Source organism: Aplidium turbinatum, chromosome 8, assembly GCF_918807975.1.
Source record: "Aplidium turbinatum chromosome 8, kaAplTurb1.1, whole genome shotgun sequence".
Taxonomy (NCBI): domain Eukaryota; kingdom Metazoa; phylum Chordata; class Ascidiacea; order Aplousobranchia; family Polyclinidae; genus Aplidium; species Aplidium turbinatum.
Window position 1 is genome coordinate 19,539,061 of NC_137479.1, and position 15,323 is coordinate 19,554,383.

General features: G+C 36.9%; 1 protein-coding gene across 1 annotated transcript; it reads left to right on the top strand.

Annotated features, from left to right (window-relative positions):
• Positions 1-315: 315 nt before the first annotated feature.
• Positions 316-15,041, top strand: LOC145775159 (cAMP-dependent protein kinase type I-alpha regulatory subunit-like). Its single transcript, XM_082586392.1, has 8 exons — positions 316-455; positions 3,622-3,687; positions 3,966-4,148; positions 9,782-9,982; positions 10,707-10,926; positions 11,592-11,713; positions 12,017-12,098; positions 12,939-15,041. The coding sequence occupies exons 1-8, from the start codon at positions 363-365 to the stop codon at positions 13,109-13,111; spliced, it is 1,140 nt and encodes a 379-aa protein (XP_082442518.1). The 5' UTR covers positions 316-362; the 3' UTR covers positions 13,112-15,041.
• The last annotated feature ends 282 nt before the right edge of the window (positions 15,042-15,323 follow it).

The following is a 15,323-nucleotide window of genomic DNA, read 5'->3' on the forward strand; positions in this document are numbered from 1 at the left end:
AACTGAAGTCCTCTTGTTGATATCAGATTTAAACAAAGTTTTAGCATTGCGTATGTTTGGTTGCAGGCTATAGTAGCCTATAATCAGTGAAGCTTGAACGAAAGTGTATAATTTAGCCAAAACACATTTACAGTTCATTATAAAAACGTCATGATAGGGTGGATTTAATACTGAACTGAAGTAGTTATTTTTGCTGAAATTGTGGGATGTACCATAGTCATTAGTCAAGGCACTTATTACAGTGTTAATCATTTATATATAATGCTTTCATTTTGTGCATGCTCATCATTAGTTTTTACGTTTGGTTTTAGGTTGCGCTTATTTCACCTTTCAATAATTAATTCCAAAAATAATCACTGAGAATGTCTGTTGAAGAAGAGCAAGGTATAAAGGAATGTGAAGCATATGTGCAAAAGCACAAAATTCAACAAACACTAAAAGAATGCATTGTGCAGGTATACTCTGTTATAGTAATATATACAGGCCTCGAAACAACTTTTTTTTTCCGGCGGCCAAACGTGTCCGACCGAAGCATGCTGTTCGGCGGCCAATCACAAGCACATGGCGGCCATCAGAACTTCGACACGCATCAACATACAGTCTTTGAAATTAGCACATTTTTATTTCGGCAGAAATGTTGCCGAGGCCAAACGACAAAAGTTGAAATTGCTGTGAACGTATTATGAAACAATTCTACCAAAACATGTAAAACGAGAAGCGAAAAATATACTAGAGTAGTCTATCACGACCGCACTGTTTGATTTATTGTGATGTAATAATACCAAAAGTAGTGATAAAGCGAGCAACAAGATGCGCACGTCGCACGCTGTTACAGTAATTCACGTTAAATAACTCACGGGGGGAAAAGTAAGTTAATTTTGGGTTGATGCAACATTCGAGTCAGCACAAATCGATTTAATTTTCCCGGCCGGTTATATTGCGTAACAACAATCCCCAATAAGAAATTTATGTTTGTTTTACATCAATTCGACATCTAGCAACGTTGAATTATCATAAAATAACGTTAATTGTTCAACCAGGCACTGGTAACAAATTAATAGCTCCCTGCGAGAAGATTGCCTCGATTTACGTATACACTATACACTAACATAATTTTACTGCGAACAACACAAAGTCTGTTTGATATAGAACTAGCTGTCAGAATCGGAATCATCAGATGCTGTATCGGAGGATGAGGTTGCCGCGTCATCACTGGAATCAGACACATCAAGAGGCTCATCGCTTGGCTGTAAATCTACACCGTCTTCGCCGTTCGCAATAACGCGTCGACGTTTTGCGGCTTTCGGGCTTTGATACCTATCAACACGCCTCTTTCTTTTTCGTAGAGCTCCATCAGGGTGTTGACTGAGGAACAAATCCATGGCTGTGCCATAACGACTGGGAGGAATGTCTAACCCTAACCTTACAAGCGCTCGTGTGGCCTCAGCATTATTATTGCCGACGCTAATGCGCCATTCATGCATCTGCGTTGGCAATTGCCGACGCTAATTTCGAAGACTGAATATATCGCATCAATAAAATGTATTGTGATGTCACTTGCATCCTGCTTATGTCAGATATCAGCTGCTTGGTCAATCAATAATGTTAACAATTCAAGCATAGACAGGGTGTATTGTGATTTATCGGGTGCTTTGACTGCTTTCTAATCCTTTGTGATTATAAGTGGCAAAGTACTTTATTCACAAGGCCGCTTGCGTAAAATTTTCTCGGAACTTTATGGCGGACAAATACGGCCGACGGAAGGGCGAGACCCGGCGGACAAAATGTCGGTTTTTGTAGATTAATTGCGGCCACGGCCGCGATGGCCGCCTTCAGTTTCGAGGCCTGATATATATAATATATACAAGCCTCTAAGCTCCTTTATTTTTTTGGCGACCAAGGTGGATGTAGAGCTAGTCTTTGAGGTTTTACAGGTTGAATACTTTTGCTTAAACTTTTTGGGAAACCTTTGTCAGCAATATTTCTCGTCTGCGTGTGAGAGGTTTTCCCTGTTTGTGAAAACTGGTTGCAAGTACGAGTTAAGAGAAAAAGTTTCACGTCCAAATGCAAGTGGAGAAAAAAGTTTACAATACGAACGCGAGTGGAGAAAATCAATCAACTAAAAATTAAATGAGGTTGTTCAGGCATTTAGTTAACTAACATGATACCTTCTACTGGTGCAAACCCTAGTGCAAACTAAGCTGAGCTATCGCTAGGTGATATTATCATCTTACAGATGTGATAGTTCAGCTTAGTTTGCACCAGTGGTTGGACTTAGTTTGCACCAAGAAATGTTGGCTTGTGAAAGCCAGCGACCAAAGATGGCCTACTGACATGGTAATTTCGGAGGCCATGGCCACCGGGAGCTTAGAGGCCTGTATATATAATTTATTTACTTGCAATATTAAACAATATAATGACTTTAATAAAACAATGACAATTCTGTTGCTAGATTGCTGGCTTGATTTGTATAACTTATTTATTTAAGTGCATTTTTTTAACAACAAAGACTAGTGAAAGCATTATAATATATAGTAAGAATTTTCATTGCAAATACTGATTACCAGGGCAACCAATTTTTTGACCTAAAAACTTGAAATTTTGACTTTAAAATTTACAAATTTTGACCAATAACTTTCTGCGTTTGCAACTCAAATGCGAAATACAAAGCACAATAGAAATCAAAACGTTAGGTAAGGATATCTTCTTTTTCTAATGAAATAAAAGAAAAATGTGGAAGACTCAGCGACACCACAGCTAACAAACAGGTAATAAAAGTCACTCGAAAAACTGCAAAAGATAAATATGAAGTGTCTTTAAATATCCCGAAATTACTGAGAGGGTTCTGCAGTATTATACTTCAACATCAAATAATGTTTCACATTATCACCTTTGAAGTTCTTGTCTTCTGTCATTCACCTTTAGGTGTTGAGGTAAACTCAGAAGCGTAATCAAGCAGTGTACTACGAACTTTAGAAGAACTTGATTGTTCAACCTTAGGCATAATTATAGGGGTTATAGGCAAATTGTTTGTACACAGTTGTTCGTAAAACAATTGTTCGTTAACGGTTGTTGGTGAAATGAAATCCGTAAAACAATTCTTTGTAAAGCATTTCTTCGTATACATCAATTCTCAATTGCATGCACGAAGAAATGCGTTGGAAAGAATTGTTTTACAAAGAATTAATTTTACGAAAAATTATTTACGAAGAACTGTTTACGAACAATTGTTTTACGAAGAACTGTTTACGAAGAAAACGTCGGACACCCCTACTTACAGTAATATTCAATCGTCAGGAGTGGGCGAGACAAGATTATTACCTCAGAAATTGCAACAAATGGGTTATTACATCAGAATAGCAACAGAAATTGCAACAAAAAATCAGCATCTGTGTAGCTTTAATAAAATATCAAAATAGAGAAGAAAAACTACGTTAAAAGAAAATTTTGACCTAACCATGAAATTTGACTTTTTTTTACTTAATAACTTTGAAACCTCTCTTCGTGTCAGCCTGAAATTTAGTTTATGGACGTTTTATAAACTTTGAACAAGGCAGAAAATCTTTGACTTTATTGACATTTGGTTGCCCTACTGATTACTTTTATTGCCTTTTTACGCAGCTGTGTATACACAAGCCTGACAAACCAATGAAATATCTTCGAGAACATTTTGAAACTTTGGAAAAGGTATGAAACACAACTTACTTAGGCTTTGTGTCTTTACTAGATTTTTAAACTTCCATTTTGTGGCATGATATGACTTCAAATTAATAAAAGTATTTTCCACCTTGGCAGTGAATGTCTTAAAGAGTAATTTTTTCACTGTAGTGGCAATGGTCAGAATAATTTCAAAACCATAAACATCACGGAACTGCAATGAAATGGCATTGTACGTATTGGCCAATAGATTATGGGGTTTATTTTTTTGCGTGTGATTGTGTATGGTTTGTTTTTACTTTTTTTAGGATGAAGCAGCTGCTGAAGCTCTTGCCCTCTCATTTCAAACTCCAGAAAAATCTACCAAAGAAGAAACTGAAGAAGATGAACCTTCCATTACTCCTCCAACTAACAGACAAGTGACAAGAAGACGAGGAGCTGTCAGTGCAGAAGTCTATACTGATGATGATGTAAAGAATTATGTCAAAAAGGTGATACTGTTCTCTGGATCTGGAGTCATTAGTTACGGAAAAACATTTTCTATTTATGTTTACATAAACACAAACACTTTTACCTTTAATGAAAGTAAAACAAAGAACTGCTAATGTTTGCTGGTGTATTATATTTACCTATTGGTCACAGCGGTAAACCATAATCTCTTCGTGGGAAAATTGTAACGTAAGATTCCCAAATCCGTTCGTCTGCATGCAATGACCCAAAAATAAACACACTTTCGAAACGTCTATTCAAACAGTGTATTCCAGTAAAATTAGCCCGAGGCTATCGAAAATAGGTGTAACGCCTACACCTCTAAAAAAAACTGTCACTACAATACAGATTAATTGGATAAAAGACGGAACCTTTGTCCAGCTAGCAAGCACTAAGCCAACAGTTAAAAGTGCGGCCAACTTTCAAACAATCATTTTACGAATGACCAGAATAGATATCAATATCTCAAATTCACGTAGAAAGTAACTGTGACGCAATAAATGAAAGACAATTATGAAGTCATTCCAACAGGTGTTCAAGCTGATGTAATATTTCCTGTTTAAACAGGCCCAAACAGGTCTTATGAACGATGGTGCAATTTTGGCACATGCTTTAGGAATTTCCATGACGTAATATTCAGTAGACTTGAACGGTTTTATATGACGTTTGATTTGTACAGAGATTGGCCGTAACACCTATATAATGATTGCTAATGGTAAGGTGATCACTGATCAGATAAAATTGAATGATAAACAAAACGCAACATATATACTCGAAACCGAGGCATTCATACATCCCTGAATAGTAATACAACTGACCCTGACCCCCAAAGCCAAAGTTTCTGCTAACCCCTGGTTGCAAATGACGCATCTAAATTATCGTTTTGGTATATTATCTATGGTGTACATACAGCCAGTCATAAAAGTGCAAGCAATTTACTCAATATCTTTAACCGACAAATGCCATATATATGCTGTGAAGAAACATGACTATCAAGAATGCATTACACTACTGACACACCCGTGTATTCACCTGTCGCCAGGACCTCCAAGAGGGTCTGCTACTATTCAGTGAGTCCGATTCGGTGAGTTCCTAACCTCTAACCCCTAACCGTAAAACGGCAACGATAATTAGGCTACGGTACCCGATAATTTAAACAAAAAATTGAAAAAATCCCCCGTTAAGGGATCAGACTCACCGAATCGGACTCACCGAAACGGGCCATTCTGCCTCCAAGAGCCCTGCCGGGCCCCGGTGCAGATGTTGCTGGTGGGCCCCCCAGTGCGACATGTCACGTGATATCTCACAAATCACAAGCAAAATTTGCGGTGTCGCGCGTTAATCCACAAGGCCAATGCATACATGGTGTTCCGCACAGTGTTTTTATTTTAAAACCAGACCTATTTAAAAATAATACAAGAATACATTAGGTTAAAGTATTAACTCTCCACTATTTCACAAAGAATGCAGTATTGTAGTGGTGTTTATGACTTTAAATTCACAGATACACACTAGTTATATGATACACAAAGATAAAAGGCTGTGGCTATAGTTACACTATGTAGTGTAAATATAGCCTCAATGGCGTTGCCAGATAAGGAATTCTGCTTTAATTTGAGGAAAAGTTTATAGCTGTTGAAAACAAAAACTTGTATTTTGGAAAAAAAATTTAGTCATGGGCAAAGATCAAAACCCTAACCTTATTCCTAACTCTAACCCTTACCTTACCCAGGCTTCCTAACTTTCATCCTAACTCTGGCAACACCTGATTGTAACCATGGCAAAAAGTGGGTAAAAATAGCCACTTTGAAGATAAAAATGGCAACACTATCCGGCATGGCTGACATACAAGTAGCTTTGCATATGTGTGCATACAGCTTTACATTAACATACCGTGCAATATCATTTCTGACCTTAAAATCAGCAGAGACTAGGAGACCAAACTTGAATGAATGCATTGCTATTGTTCATGACATTAAGAAATACCAACTTTATTTCAGGATCAATAGACAGCTTCTTATTTTTACTCCTTTAGTTTTCTTTGCTTGTTTGAGTGAAACTGCATTCACGCATGATTGAGGGTCACATTCTCTTCATTTCTACAGCAAGTGGTCAGGAGAAACCAAAGTTGAATATATTTCTATTTTTCAACGAGACTTATTTTTTCACTCGAGACCTTTACAAATACCCTGCATAACGACAGAATGGCTGTTTTGAGTCAATATTGACATTGTTCCTGAAATTCAAGAGTAAGATTGGATTGGCCTGGCTGGAGAAGACTGCTAAAAATAAATAGTGAAAACAAACGAAAAGGAAAACTTCAACGAAACAAATATTTGTAAACAAAACTTCAACGAAACAAATATATACTAAGCATATTTTTGAAAATCAACACCTTTCTGCAGTGCTGGAAAAAGTAAGTTGCATTGCAATTAGGACACTTCTGATTCTGTCTATAGTTGAAAGAAACTGTACTTCAACAGCAGTAAAGATCTATGATTTTTACTCAAAAAATCACACTTCCACTAATCTTTTAACTTTTTTTCGAATTTTGTTGGACTGTTATGACATTTGGCTCTGCTACAAGGACAAAATTATTTTCCAGCACTGCCTCCACGAAACTTGCTTGCATTCCAATATAGCAAAATCATTCAACAAGTCCTAAAAACTCAAAAATACCGTAACTGTCTCAGGCTATATTAGAGAAGTTCCATGATTTCAGTACATGTAATTAGTATCATATTCAAAACAAAAAACACTTGAGCATTTTTGTACTGAAAAAGTGACAGTAACGACTTCTTGCTAAGCAATTTTAACAATATTTCAATACTTTTTACTATTTTCTGAACTCTTAAAATATCACACTAAACAAGATTATACCTATACAACTAAAATTGTACCAGTTCAACATGATTACACATAATTGTCACTGCTTGCTTGTGTCATAAATTGACAAGATGTCAGAAAAATGCATAGAATACATTCTGTGTAATGATTGTAACCTGATCAATCAATTGCTTATTAAAACATACCGTACACACCCAAATATTCACATTAAAACACCCAGACTAACACTGAAATTAAAACACTAACACTGAAATTAAAACATTGAAATAAATTGAAATAGGCTATTCATTCACACTGCAATATGTGTTTTCTGTAGTTTTTTAAAAAAGAATGCCCATGATGGGACCAATCGAAATACGAAACTAACATAAAAAATAATATTCATGCAAAATCGACCTTAGCACGCAAATTTAAACATTTTGTCAGGCCCCCCTGAAAGTAAAAAATTGAAAATTCTGTAGTCATAAAAAAGAGCATACCCATGAGGGGGCCCAATCAAAATACGAAACTAATATAATGTATCATCATTTAAATAATATTTTGGTTGGAGCATAGATTTTCCAGCCGGATGCCCTTCCTGACGCTAACCACAGTTATTGGCGGTGGGCCTAGCCTTTACTTAAAAAAGTATTTCCTGCAAGGCAGCAGGATTTCTAACAAGTTTTAGCCAACCAGTCGAGGTTGTTGCCCATGAGGTGGGACGTGGACCCACTTGTTAGTTTGGTGTGTGATCAAGACCAGTGTTCCCCGAGACCCATGGTGTAACAATCCATGGCGACTGCCCAGGGTTCAAAGGTGCTACTTGTACCACACACGCTACTTGTACAACTTGTACCATATACTGTAAAAAACAATATATTATGCAAAATCGACCTGAGCACGCAAATTTTAACATTTTGTCGGGCCCTTTGAACTAAAAAAATTGAAAATTCTGTAGTTTTGAAAAAAGCCATACCCATGAGGGGCCCAATCGAAATATGAAACTACCGGTACCGGTAATATAAAAAATATATACAATATATTATGCAAAATCGACCTGAGCATGCAAATTTAAACATTTCGTCGGGCCCTTTGAACTAAAAAAATTGAAAATTCTGTAGTTTTAAAAAAAGGGGATACCCATGAGGGGCACAATCGAAATATGAAACTACCGGTAATATAAAAAACAATATTTTATGAGAAATCGACCTGAGCACGCAAATTTAAACATTTTTTCGGGCCCTCTGAACTAAAAAAACTGAAAATTCTGTAGTTTTGAAAAAGGGCATACCCATGAGGGGGGCCCAATTAAAATATGAAACCACAACCAGTAATATAAAAAACAATTTATGCAAAATCAACCTGAGCAATGAGCATGCAAATTTAAACATTTTGTCGGGCCCTGTGAACTCAAAAGATTGAAAATTCTGTAGTTTTGAAAAAGGGCATACCCATGAGGGGGCCCAATCGAAACACAATTTAATTAATATTTAAAAAAAACAATATTTTATGCAAAATCGACCTGAGCATGCAAATTTAAACATTTTGTCGGGCCCCATGAACTCAAAAAATTGAAAATTTTGTAGTTTTGAAAACGGACATAGGTTACCCATCAGGGGGCCCAACCGAAATACAAAACTAACATAAAAAACAATATTTTATGCAAAATCGACCTGAGCATGCAAATTTAAACATTTTGTCGGGCCCCCTGAACTCAAACATTGAAAATTCTGTAGTTTTAAAAAAGGGCATTCCCATGAGGGGGCCCAATCAACATACGGAACTAATATTAAAACAATATTTTATGCAAAATCGTTGAAATCAACTTTAACGCGTGAATTTAGACATTTTGTCGGGCCCCCTTAAACTCACCGGGCCCCGGTGCAATGCACCGGTTGTCCCCCCCTCTTGTGAGCCCTGCGGCCCGGGCTGTCGCCATACCACATACCAGTGATAGTAAATGCTTTCCAGCTTTAATGGCATACATTGAAAGGAACTAATTAACACTGCTTTATTATATTTTATTTACTAAAAGTGATCCACGTAAAAGCAAGCTTTTTACTATTTTGTAAGAAATAATAGCAGCGCAGGGCATAGTACGCCAACGTAAACAGCTTATACATTTTGCTAGGATTAAAAAACACATTGGTATAAACACGACTGTCATTGTACGTTTGCAACCAGCACGTCCAGCAGTATGCTGCAATGTATGCATGCTTGTTTATCTTTATTTTTAGCTTTCAAAACATATGACTCAATCTCACGGTGAACTTAAATTTAGTTGCATAATTTTTGTGCTTGTACAACTGTACATAAATGTTTGAAGAACTAGTACACGTAGTTAGTTACACTATTACTGCTATTCAACAAACTTTCTTGTTTGACCTGAAATAGGTAAAAATCAATTAATAGCCGTTATTATTGCTGCTTTCGCGCTATTTGTGTAATAAATCTGTGGCAAGATAGTTAACATTCTTTATTAACATGAGACGCTCTTATGATGTAAACTAAGCTACTGAACTATCACAAGGTGTTCCAGGGGATAATCTGCATCTATTCCGATCTTTTACACCAGGGCGTAGTTGATGAAGTAAAGGCGGCCGAGAAAAAGGAACTGGCTATCCTACTCTCGTTAGAGCCGAAGGCTTAGTGTAGTGAGAACTTTATCTTCTCATCCCTCGATGCTTGGGTTCAAGTATGTGACTTACCTTTACCTTATACCAGAAGAGCGTCTATGTTATTGAACTAAATGCCTGGCAAACAGTCTCATTCAGTCCTTGATTTGCTTTTGCGTGTATATTTTCTGCAGGTGATTACAAAGGATTATAAGACGATGGCGGCTTTGTCCAAAGCTATTGAAAGGAACGTTCTCTTTTCTCATTTGGATGAAAACGAGCGTTCAGATATCTTTGACGCCATGTTCCCTGTCCAGCATATAGCCGGAGAGTTCATCATCAAGCAAGGAGATGATGGAGATAACTTTTACATCATTGATCAAGGAGATGTTGATGTTAGTGCAAAAGTGTCACATAACATGTAGTAACTGTTTCAATTTTGCATTAAAAATGAACAGAGAAGCAGTTTTGTTGCACCATGAACAGAAGACTGACAACAAAGTCATTGAATTGAACATGGACTTTGATACAGTGGAAGTCCACGGGTTGTGGTAATGAAAAAACTTTACACAAAATTATTGCAAAAGCCACCAAAACATGTTCATCGTATTATATATTATAATAGCATAGTATTATATACTACATTGCACAATGCGCATTCCCAGCCAGAAAATCTGTTCGTTTTTATATTGTCTTTTTTACAGCGTTTGCAGGCGTTGAATCAGTGTTAAAAAATCGTTTTTCTGACTGGCTGGTTACCCATCTTTGCTTATCCTGTTATGTAACACACACGGTCATGTTTTCACTGTTAGCTTGCTCGTTCATATGTTTTGACAAAAATACGCTTACATTTCCCTTTTAATGTTGTGGTAATGTGTAATGACAAGGATTTAGATTAGAAGCAAAGACCGTAAAAAAACTGCAATGGGTTTGAGAATAGAATTATCAGTCGCATCATGCTTGACATTTAGTCTGGCGAGATGACTTTACTTTTAAAGCTGCCAACCGAGCTCTTTTCATCGGGACTAAAAATCCTCTTCATTAGCATACAAAGTAGTGCTGTGTTACTATTTCGTCATAAATGTGCGGATGATATTATTAATAAAATGATTATCGCAGATCTATGTCGACAACAATTATATCAGCACTTTGGGTGAGGGTGCTAGCTTTGGAGAACTTGCTTTGATTTACGGAACACCTCGAGCTGCCGATGTCCGTGCTAAGTCGGATTTGAAGTTGTGGGCTATTGATAGAGACAGTTATCGCCGTATCCTGATGGGAAGTACATTGAAAAAACGTAAAATGTACGACGAGTTCCTCAGTAAAGTGTCCATACTTGGTGAGTGCTTTGGCATGGTGCTGTCAGTTTTTATTATTGCTTTTTTCACTGCTCATAAGTAGAAAGTTAAACAATAAAATTTGCTGGTGTTTATTTCAATATTTATTGAGAAATTTGAGTTCCTTTCCTGGACTAACCTTGAGGGCGTCTTCAATCGCAATCAACTTCCAGGTTATTGAAAGAGTCCTCGTTGTTGTCCGAACACAAATCGTTCAGCCCTCAGTGAGGCTTATCCCTCGACACCGAGAGCAGGGTGTTCAGCGGTTGCGAATGAAGTCAGTGGAGTACGTTAGTACACTAAACCCTGCTGATTTCAAACTCGAAGTACACGTACAGTTGCACATATATAACCGTCGAGCAGTCATGAACGGCGAAATACAGGAACTGATTTTTACTGGTTAAGTGCTAACAGTTTAATCATGAACTTTATTAAAAGAGTTGCCGTCGTCAACGAAAGCTTATTGTATTATTTGTCATGACTTGTTCGATCTTAGTTATTTTATATTTTCATGTCGTTGAGTGTTAACGGAACGAAAGTTTCGTTTTATATTTCTTAAGATTGCAAATTTTCTCTCACCATCACAAAAAACTAAACTTTAAACAAGGATCTTTTTATCAGTGGAGAAATCTCATGCGTCATTAAGTTAGCTTACTGTACCTTGCAGAATCCCTCGACAAGTGGGAACGGCTGACAGTAGCTGACGCACTGGAACCGGCTTCATTTGAAAATGGCCAGGAGGTGGTTGTGCAAGGACAACCTGGAAACGATTTCTTCATCATTGTCGAGGTTGGTTGAAAACAGTGTTTTTTTTCGTAAATAAACTTTTTGGACATTGTTTAATGTCTAAGACAAAAACCAAACATGATGAAACCGATAGAAAAAAAAAACGATCTAAATCTAAGAAACATATTTTCAGCATAAACGGTTCATTCAATAACAGGATGAAGAATTGAAAAGATCCACAGCATAACGGTTACGTTTTGTAATTGCTGCTTTATTCAACGAAACATTTGAAACTGTGAAACCTTTTCCGTTTTAAATGAACACATTTTTCTCCGATTAGAAGATTCATCTTTTTTTGTATCTCAGGGAACTGCTGCAGTCCTGCAACGAAGAGGCGACAATGAGGAGTACACACAGGTTGGGACGCTCGGAACGTCCGATTATTTCGGTTTGTTGTTTTTTTTTTGAAATGGATATTGTTTTAAACTTCCTAATGTTTCGTTGTGATCAATGAATGAATCGACCGCACATCAGTATAGTCGTTGCACGGATTGGTGTGTAAAACTTCCTGGATGAACGCACAATTTACTTATTTTAGGCATAAACTGTTTTTTTTTTTAATTTCTAAACTCAGTTTCGTAAATATACTCGACATGTTCAATTGTTCAGCCATTTGTTTGGTCTGAGTTGCTTTGCTATTTTTCTATACATTTGTGTGAGCGACAAAGACAACAATTTACGATACATAACCGTCGATAACATTGTTCAGTTGTTCAATAAAAAAATCATGAAAACGCGTTGACAGCTTAACTTTAATTGTACTGTGTAAAAGCAAAGAATCTATCTTGGCCGCCCTGTCAATCGTTTCCTGGTAGCGGCAATGAAATATACGTTTGTATCCGCTCACAGTGGACTCCACGTTTGTGCTGTTGACTTTTTACATTCCCATACATCTAAGAAAAGCTACGTTTGTATCGAAATAGTTGTACTTTCTGTACATTCATACGTTAAGCACTTAAACAGTCGGTTAGATATAGTAATGTAATCTATTTGAAGCCAAATGACACTTGTAGCACAGAATGATGCCCGCCTGTTTGCTTTAGCACATACAGCTTTGCATCTGTCACAAAGTTAGCATCCAAATCGATATATCTCCAAGTCTTTGCGCACATGCAGTATTTGTTGTAACAAATGGGTATTTTATCTTGATCCGAGCCAAAACTATTGAATTTGATTTTGGTTCTTTTTTGCAGTGGTGTCTAAAGCATTTCATTATTTGTGATCACAGGGGAAATCGCTTTGCTTCTTGACCGCCCTCGTGCGGCCACCGTAGTGGCACGAACCGTCCTCAAGTGCGTCAAGTTGGATCGTCCCAGATTCGAGAGGGTTTTGGGAGAGTGCTCAGAGATTTTGAAGAGAAATATTCAGCAATACAACAGCTATGTCTCTCTATCTGTCTAAGATTTAAGTTACAGACTGCTTGGACTCGCTTTGGGACTTTTATTATACAGATTGCTGGTCGTTTCTCAGGTGATTAACTTTTCAATGTAATTTTGAAGGTTTAGTTTTAGTGTATTTGCATCCGAAAACCAGGTGAGATATAAAGTGCGCGCTTCACTGTTTCTACAAAATTGAAAGAACAACTTCATTGCAAAGAAAAAAACATTTAGCTTTTCCCCACTAAGTTAATATTTGTGCTACTGTAGTAGTGATAGAGCATTGTCAATCAAACAGAAATGAAAACATCTGCTTTTCAGTTTTTGTATTTTGTAATCACTGCAGCGTTATAAATTTTCCATTTTCTAATTTACCAACGTAACATTTACATCAGTTTAATTCAAATGAAATTTCCATTTTACCTGAATTTATGTCCCATTCGAAGACGTTGAATCAATGTAAAAAAGAACAAGTTTCCAGCTAGGAATGTTCTCAACTTAATTCGATGTTCTTCATTTCCATCATTTGTAAGTTTGACGTTAATAAAGACCATGTTAACGTAAAGTCATCGATCTATTCTGGACAGACATCAAAATAGACTGTAATCTGTAGCTTGCTGATGTAAACGTGTATTGTGCATGCTTAGACGTCAAAGAAAACATTGCACTCTGAAAACCGCGTTCTGAGTTTATATTATACCTATCTTGATATTATAAGCTTACAATTTCAACAAAGGTACCTCTCGGCCAAAGTTGTACCTTAATTTTCAGTCCCAGACAACAAAACCCTTCATTTTTACAGTACATTGATTCAACGTTTGCAAACGTTGCATCAATGTAAAAATGAAGGGTTTTGCTGTCTGAGGTATGCCTCGTCACAAGTGCAAAGCCTTTGTACCGTTTTATTGATCGTGTCTTTGACAAGTTTCTTTGGCTATTGTATCATATTATATTTAAAGACTAATCATTTTGCATGTCCTTGGTCTTTATACTCGAGTGTTAAATATAATCTATTAAAGTGATGTAACTCAGTTTTCTTTGTGACATATTCAGCTACTTTTATACAAAGTTCAACGTCATCTGAATTCAGTCTCAATTTTTTGCTATTTCGCAACGACTTAAATTTAGTTCAACTTCTCATCGAAGTTTTAGTCGATACACTGTTTACCAACGGAGAAACAATGGACAAAAGCAAAAAATGAGAGTTGCACTTTCATATTTCGTTTGCAACTCAAGTCTTTAATGAAGTCGGTTGATTTAAACCAGTGCTTCCCAACCGGTGGGTCGGGGTCGCGAAGCATTTCTAAATGTTACCGAATATTAAAATTTTGTAAAAAATACTGACATTACTATGGATCTCACAAGCCTCAGTTTGGTCTTGAACAGTACCGCGCCTTCGCTACTCTTATCTTCACTTCATTTGTTGACTTTCCATTTTCATGAATTGTGCACCCTGTATTTTATTAGATCGGAAAATTATTGCCTTATCATTACGTAATAATTACGCAACAATGTAACAAATAAGTAACATTCAGATGTGTTGTGTCGCATTAACTATTTCAGTACGTACGCCAGTAATAAAGATGCCATAATAGATGTCATATCTCATTGTGGGTCGCACAATAAAACTTGCATTAAAAATGGGTCTCGAACTGAAAAAGGTTGGGAAGCACTGTATTAAATGATATGTTTGTTTTGCGACAATATTTCCTCTGCAACGGTGGGTGAGGGTGACGTTGCTTTTCACTTTGGAATGTTGAAGTTGTGTCGACAAAACTGATAAAATTTGAACCAAAACTGCATCATCAAGTTACATGCTTGTACGTGTTAGTGAAATATATTCAACGTAATCTCTATCGTTGTGCACTGGAGCAGCTGTCAAAATCGCGAAATTGGCCTAGACTTCTAGATTGCAGATTAACTCAAGTTAGTGACAATCTTTGTGATAATTAGCTTGCCATGTTTAGGGGACTGCTGACCGGTTGGTGGCCCGTAGGCTACTTGGCCTACGTAGTGGGAGAGGTCACCACTTGTTTATCATGGTATCGCAATCTTTATGGGGGTTTTACTGGTAATTTTTAAACGCCAGATAATAATCATTTATTTAGCGGCTAGCCAGTATGCAGGGCCTCCGAGAGAAATCAGCACTGGTCGGGAAACAATACGAAAAATGGGCCCCATAACATTTTTTAGCAAATGTACAACTAATTTGTATCTTGCGTTGCATGTTCGTGTTA